A 7,935-nucleotide genomic window follows, 5' to 3' on the forward strand; every position below is an offset into this window, starting at 1 on the left:
CATTTAAGTGTCTGCCCTCAGCTCAGGTCACAATCCCCCGGTCCTGGAATCAAGTCCCGCATTGGGCTCCCTGCTCAGCTCTCCCTCTGCCTGCAGCTCCCCCTGCTTGTGCACGCTCTGTCTGTCAAATAAATAAATAAAATCTTTAAAAAATATAAAGAAAGAAAAAGAAAAGAAAAAAGAAAAACTGTTGCTGGAGACAAAGAACATTTTACAGTAGTAAAAAGGTCATGAGCACCTGGCTGACTCAGTCAGTAGATCATGCAACTCTTGACCTCGGGGATGTAGGTTCAAGCCCCACATTGGGTGTAGAGATTACTTTTTTAAAAAATAAAATAAACCTAAACCACATTGCTCTAAGGCTCTTTCCTTATGTTGTTTATATTGCAGGATTTGAGTTGGAGTATCTCATTCCAGTTGAGCTTGAAATAGTACAGTTATAACCTGGAGCCATCTGTTTCCCAAATTTAGGGAGTCGTTTTTGTGAACCTAAGAATTTTCTTGTTTGGTAGATGATTTATCTTCATTTGGTCTTTTAGAAGGCTCAGGTAAACTTCTAGACTATGGAGCATTAGGACAGTGGCTTTGTACTATGATTATTCTTGGGTGCATATTGGTAGTAAGGCCAGGGTCCATTCATAAAATGGCTCTCTTCGGGGAAAGCAGACTTTCTAAGGAAAAGAGTTAGAAAATAACGTGCATGAATATGTGTGCTGAGAGAAGGGAAATAGTGCAGAAATTCAGGAAGGCACACCAGTTTTATAGCATGGCAGGGCAGGGTTCCAATGAGTAAAAATCAGATTAGGTTGAACTGCAGAGCTATTTGTATATATGTGAATCATCTGACTAATGTGCTTGTGCTTCTTTTCCTTCCCAGTAATTTGCTTTGGTAGAAATAATGTTTTTCCAGATGTGCCCTGCCACTGTTGACTGATTTAATTACAAAGAGCAGCTCTCCATTTCCTTTGACACAGGCAAGCAAATAGAATAAGAATAGCACACAGAGATGGGTGAAGAGTTGGGTGTGTGAATTTACTTCTGCTGATACGTTTGGGAGAGAGCTAATAAAATTGCTTCTACTCTCTAGTTCTTTTCTGTTTCCCATCTACTACGTCCTCTTCTGTTGCAAGGATTTGTAGACTAAAGTGAAAAACGTTCAGTGTATCTGTGATATTTACGTTGTTCACGCTGTCGTTCTGCGATCACTTGAGAGAAATTGGCTTTTCATTTGTAGATTGTCTTTTGTGTCCAAAATGATATTTCTCACATGTCATAAAGTATCTGTTAGAGTAGTGTGCTCCACAAACTTTACTGTGCAGATGTATCACCCGGGGATCTTGTTAAAATGCAGATTCTGTAGATCCAGGTCGGGCTATGTTTTCTGCATTTCTAACAAACTCCCAGGTGATAATGATGCTACTGGTCCAGGACCACGTGTTGAGTAGCAAGGCATCAGAATGCCGTATTTGGACAGTAAACTTTCTCTACGGTGAGACCGAGGCAGTGCTGGAGGTACTGCTCTTCAGTTGGGTCTCATCGTCTAAATAGAACAGTACCACATGTTCTGCCATGGGTTAGTCCCGACAGATGAGAGATTTCTGTATCCTTTGTAGTGGACATTGACTGTTGCTTTCCTCGTTTAGTCCTCAGACTAACTGTGGGAATGTTAGAGGAAGATCTTATTAGCCACTTCTTGCAGTTGAACAGTGTGTCACAGGTGTAGTGTCACACGGGCACTCATGCCCGGGTTTCCTGGCTCTTGCCTGGTGAAGTGTAGTTCTCTTCCAGTTCTTTACTTCCAAATCATCCAGGTAGTCGTAAGGTCTCATTTAACAAATACGTGCTCTAGACTCTGGAGCAGTCTGAAAATATGAGTGGAATTTGTGCTTCTTCATTCCATGCTCTGTGTTTACAGCTGTCCATTGGAGGCATCATCATCCTGAAGGATACCAGTGAAGACATTGAAGAACTGGTAGAACCTGTGGCAGCCCATGGCCCAAAAATCGAGGAAGAAGAACAAGAGCCAGAACCTCCAGAACCATTTGAGTATATCGATGATTAAGGACCAGAGGCACGTGTGGAATAAAATTGTATATCGAGGGAAATCTGTTTCTCAATACGTCTTAAATATTTTCAGCAGAGACATCGTGTCACTTTTTCCATTCCTTTTGTGCTTAATCCCTGTTTACCTACATGGTTTTAAAATTCCCCCTCTTTTTGGCTTCTTCGGCATACATAACCCCCAACTCCTTTTTCTTTCTCCTTTGACTCTCTCTACCCTCTGGTGTTTGACCAGTGCTATTCAGAGTGGCTAATAACTGCTCTCATAAGTCCATGGCGACGTAGGGAGCTTGCTTCAGAATGTCAATCTGTTCAATACTTCTTTCATTTAAAAAGCCTTGCTTACCCCCTCACCCCAAAAAAAGTCAACTGAACTGACAGTTTGATCATGATAGAGTTGATTTACACTTGATGTGAGCCCCTTATTACAGATCAGTTACAGTTGACGGCCAGCACTGGTTCATGGATCACTGATTTGTCTCTCTCTCTCTCTCTCTCTCCCTTTCCTTTGGTGATACTTTTGGCACGAAGAGCCTTAATATTCATTTACTCACTGAAGCTATCGAACATCTAATGTGTGTAACAGACACGGTGCTTAAAGGTACTTTGGAGTCAGTTTAGACTATATACCACAAAGCTTTGTCCAGTTGAAAAAGATTATTATGCCAGTGTTCTAACAGTGCTGAAGTAGGTCTTTAGATGCAAAAAATTGGAATAATCTAATGTCACGATCCCCCATTTTTTGAGTAGTCATCATATATTTGAAGATGCATATAAACTATATAATCAAGGTTTTCTCATTCCACCCTAGTACAATACATTGTTAGACAAATAAGAATTTACTTTTTTTCTATTCTTTAAAGAAAATAAGAGTAGTATCATTTATGACATTATGACAAAAGAAAAGTACATGTAAATGCCAAGCTGTAAATCTAGCACCATGAGTGTTACACACGGACTAGCGATTAATGAAAGCTTTTACAGAAATCTCAGATAAATATTAAGGCAGAAACCCTGCCATTAGTAGGAAAATATATTCAAGCCCCCAAAAGTGTTTGGACTTTTGATGAGAGAGAGATTTACAATAACTTCCTGTCTGTGTAAAATTGCTTTGAAAATTATATTTGGGCCTTTGATGGTTTCCTCCGCTTTACCCCACCAGCACGTGGCGGTATTGATACCATAAGCACCCAGTCTCTGTGTGGAACTGAACAGACTCACCTTAGCCCCCTTAAGCCTTTCACCACACCTTACTGAAAACCCCCCGATTAAGTCTTTCAAGGCATTTAACTACAAGATGGCGTAGAAGTTTTTAGTGAGAAATTGGATTTTTTTAAGTAAACTCTAAACCCAATGGGGACTGAAACTCACAGTCCTGAGATTGAGTCACATGCTCTACCAACCGAGCCAGCCAGCCACCCACCCCAGAAATTGGATTCTTAATATTTTCCAAAGGATAAAACATTCAGTCTAATAGTGTAAAAACTGGAGTCTATCTTAGCGAAAACTGGCATATTAGGACCACATTGGCAGGGTTAGGGGTAGTTTTAGACTTCGACAGCTAGTGGTACAAAAATAAAATTTTTCTTTTAAAGAATAACCCTAGCTTTTCCCCTTACGCCCTTCTTTAGGATCTCGTCTGAGGAAGATTGTCCAGGCCCGTATTGGAGATGCTTGTGAAGAAATCCATGCTGAGACCTGCTCCTCACCGCATGTACCATTGCCTCTGTGCTGACCCGAAGAACCTTGTCTCCAAGTCTTTGGTGAAGAGAAGATATATGACTATTTAGTGTGCTCTTTCACAGAACTTGGTTTTCAAATAAATATATTAAAATCTCCAGATTGGACAAAGACTTTTTAATTTGTTTGTTTTTCAGCCTCGATTTTAAATAAAGGACCTAATACCCTTCCCACCCCACCATGAAATGCCTAAACTCAGAGATCTAAATCCTTGATTGCTAGGATGAGTATGCATGATTTTCATATTGATGAAAGAGTTAAACTGGTTTATAGATTATTTGAAAAATAATGGGAAAAAATAAGAAAAAAGATATCAACCCTTGTTCTTCATTCCAAGAATTCTCTGCAGTTTTTTTTTAAATCAGGTTGAGGGTATGGGGTACCATCATTGACTGAAGTCCCTTTAGTGGTCCAAGGGAAATGTCTGTTTAGGCAGCTCAGAGCATTATTTAAAAGAAAGCTTTGCCTGTTATTTCCTGCTTTTGACCCTGCTGAGGACAATAGATACAAAATCATTTGGCCACAGGATTTAATAATGTACTCTTTTTTTCCCTCTCTTTCTACCCTTTTTTGCCATGTGCTTCTTAATTTGAGGTATAATTTAAATATAATAATGTAGAAATTTGAAGTGTATACAATTTGATGAGTTTTGACAAGTGCAATTTTGATTTCTATATTATCAGGCCTTAGATGTTGGGCTCTTGAAATAAGCAGACATGGTCATTATTCTGACAACCACCCCTTCTCATGTTCTTGGCATATGAAAGAGGACCTCTGATACACTAGGACATAGCAATAAGAGCTAGGTTTGGGGGTTTGGTGGGTTTTTTTGTGTTTGGTCTTCAATCATGTAAAATAAAAGTAGGTTATTTCCAGCATTTATATATGAATGGTTCCTCGTTCCAATCTTGATCCTTATACTTTTTAATTTAGGATATAGCCGCCTGAGTCTGGGGGTGGGCGGAAACTATCATTAGAGGAAACCAGCGCCCAGGTAGATCAGCCCTACTACAATCATCCACCACAGCTTTGTTGCTAGGTCCAGGTTTAAAGGTTACTAATCCCAAAGGATGGCTCCGTTCATTGGTTAATTTCATTGTATCCCCTCCTTTGTAAATTCCTGTTTCCTCAATATCAAATGATTCTATAAAAGAGATTATCTCATTTCCTAGCCTCTCATTAGCTATGTCCTTCCTGTTCAAGCTCCTAACATTGCTTGCATTTCAGACAGAGTTATCTCTAACATTTCCCTTAATATATGAAATGTTTATAAAACAGAAGTCTCTCAATGATGTCACTGTCTAAAATTGAGTAGTCTGGGAGAGGTGGTACATTCACCGGCCTCTGACCAAAGTCATTAAATTCCTTCCAGACTAGTAGATTGAACTTCAGGGAGCAGTCAGCACTAGTTCCTGGTAAGCAGTGCAATTTAGGATTTGTAACTTGTCTTAAATATTGAGGTTATAGCTCTAAAAAAATGTAAGCTATAAAGTAAAATGGCCACTTCGATCAGGTTATGATGAGACTGTATCTGTTTTCCTGATGGCTTTTGTTACCCTAGAAGATTTCCTAGATATGCATGGCACTGAGAGATAACAGAGGAGGAAATGAACAGGGTGAAATAAAGTCGTGTGTGAAGACAGGATAGGAGCTAGGACTGGCATGTTCGCCAGAACAGAAGGGAGGGTGGCAGCAGTTACTCCCAGGTGATGTCGTTGTGACACACTTTCAGACTTGAAGGCAGGTGGGCTGCACAGCAAGGAAACCAAATGGAAGGAAATTGATTTCTGAGATTGGGCTTAATACTAGAATCCGGTCTTTCTCCTACCTCTCTGCAGTTAAATGATTGCTGAGTCCAGCTTCTTCTCTTTGGCATCAATAGCAGTCTTTTCCTCCTGTCTCTGACCGATCTCTTCATTTAACATATATTGAAAAAATAGTTAATTTGAGCATTTCTTTGTGTAGGTATTCTTGGGCTCTTCGGCAGGTCTCACTCCCTCTGTTGGCTTTTGAGCTCCAGCCTTCCTCAGAATTGGGTCTTTGGTCTTCTCAGTTGGCCCACTCTCTAAGCAACCCCATCTATCGCACGCCTTCATCCACTGTCTTTGTGCAGATGATCCCCTATTCACATCCCTCCCACCCCTTTCATCTGAGCTCCTGGTATACACATCCAGCCACTCACTGGGCATCCCCATTCGGGAGCCTCACAGGCACTTGAAAGAGTATATCCAAAGCACATCCAGCCTTCTCTCCGTGGAGCCAATGACAACCCCTCCATCTGGTGGTTCACACCAGAAACTAATGCTTCACCCTTGACTCGGTGTTTAGCCTCAAGTATCTCTCCAGTTCATCCACCCTCCTCCCCCACTGGTCACTACCCCAGGTTCAAGCACTTAACTCTCTATCAGCCTCTAGACCTAGTTCATTCTAATACACTCTCCAAATTGATGTTTCTACAATGCAAATCATATTCGTCTCCTGCTTAAAATTTCTCAGTAGTTCTTTGCTGAATAATGCCCAAATGCTTTAGTCGGTGTATAAAACTATACAAGGCTTTAGCTACGGCTCGCCTCTTCAGCCCCTCATCTCTTGACTCCTCCCACCTCATGGTGAGAACCACTTTCACTTTCTCCAAAGATCCAGGCTGTCATCTCCTAGCTTTTGCACATATCAGTCCCTCTTCGTGAAATACCCTTCTCTCTTCACTCCCACATCTCCCTCTAGGTCTGGTGAATCTACTAATTAGTTCTTAATTTATAGATAGTTGCTTCAAGAAACCCACCCCAGTTTCCCTCACCAGAGCCAGACTAGGTTCTTCCTTCTGCTTCCCCAGTGCCCAGTGTTGACCCCTGTTGTCCTTATCACACCATCATTCATTGCCTGGTTGACTTGTTTATTTCCCCCCTCATTTGTCTTGCTTGCCTTTATAATATACCTCAACACATAGAGCGTGATCATATATTCATTGACTGCCTGTATGGAGAATGATAAGAGCCACAACCGAGCACTAACAGGACAATTGGGAAAGAGTCCACGGGCACATAAGAGGTGATTAATTCACTGGAGTGTTCGGTGATTAATTCATCTGTCTAGGAGCTGCCTTCTCAGGTATCTATAAATGTCTCTTCTCATTCCTCTCCTGCAGTGATTAAATGTTCCTGCTAGGGACTGTTTTTCAATTGTTTTATTCTTGGAACCCCTGGGCTTTTCTTTGTGTGTGTAGGCAAGGTGGTGTTTGAAATCTATCATTGTCATGAGATGAGAAGAAATGAGCCTAGGCAAAGAAGCTTTTGTGGCCTTTTCCCAAATCACTCCCCAACCTCCTTATCTTCATCATAAATGAAACAACACTTCTACTTTCCACAGAAAATCCCTTAGAAGGTGCTTAGCTTGATTGTTTCTGAAGTTCAAACTCCTTTTCTGCCCTCTCCTTTGTTACCACTAAAAGACATAAGAGCCTTTCCAAGCCAAACTGCATAATGGGAAGATCGTGGACTCGGGCCTCAGACTGGTTCATATCCTGATCTTGTCCCTTAGTGGTTTCCTTATCTGTACAAAAGAAATAATGTTCACCTCGAGGTTGTTCCAGGCATTAAATGATAATGGCTAATTATTACCTCCTTACTATGCCCCAGACCCTGCTAAGCATCACAGGTATTGATGTACTCATTCCTCACAAGCACCCTGGGAGATAGATGCTGTTGTCTTGAGATCTTCCATATTAAAGAGCCTAGCACTTAAGTTGGCCTTAACTAAATTTTAGTTGAATCAGAACAGTATGGCCTAACACTTCATTTTACACATGAGGACACTCATAACAGTGACATGACCCGTTCAACATCAAGAGCCATTTGTACAGTCGTGTCTCCAGTTCACCTTTTCCATTAGCTGGTCTCTGGCCTATTAATTTTCTGGCCTTATGTGATCCAAAGGGTCAACAGACAAATGGCAAATAGCCGTTTCTTGGTCTATCCTAAATCCAGACTCTGCCCCTAGTTTATGTCCTCCTCCATATTCTTAAGCCATTACACCTTTTCAGAAAGGGATTGTCAACAAAAGCAGTACTTTTTTTTAAAGTTTTTATTTAAATTCCAGTTACCATACAGTGTAATATTAGTTTTAAATGTATAATAT

The 7,935-nt window shown here is 40.8% G+C and overlaps 1 protein-coding gene across 2 annotated transcripts in view; it reads left to right on the plus strand.

Moving 5' to 3' along the window:
• The window catches only part of PSMD1 (proteasome 26S subunit, non-ATPase 1), a 91,425-nt gene extending 87,524 nt beyond the window's left edge, over positions 1 to 3,901 (plus strand). For both annotated transcript variants that reach the window (XM_026491717.4, XM_026491718.4), the window contains exons 24-25: positions 1,916 to 2,071; positions 3,693 to 3,901. In XM_026491717.4, the coding sequence (XP_026347502.1) occupies positions 1,916 to 2,062 (147 nt within the window). In that variant the 3' untranslated portion in view covers positions 2,063 to 2,071; positions 3,693 to 3,901. The remainder of the gene's footprint in view (positions 1 to 1,915; positions 2,072 to 3,692) is intronic.
• Positions 3,902 to 7,935: the final 4,034 nt, after the last annotated feature.

The sequence above is a fragment of the Ursus arctos genome, unplaced genomic scaffold, assembly GCF_023065955.2.
Source record: "Ursus arctos isolate Adak ecotype North America unplaced genomic scaffold, UrsArc2.0 scaffold_1, whole genome shotgun sequence".
NCBI classification, from domain to species: Eukaryota; Metazoa; Chordata; class Mammalia; order Carnivora; family Ursidae; genus Ursus; species Ursus arctos.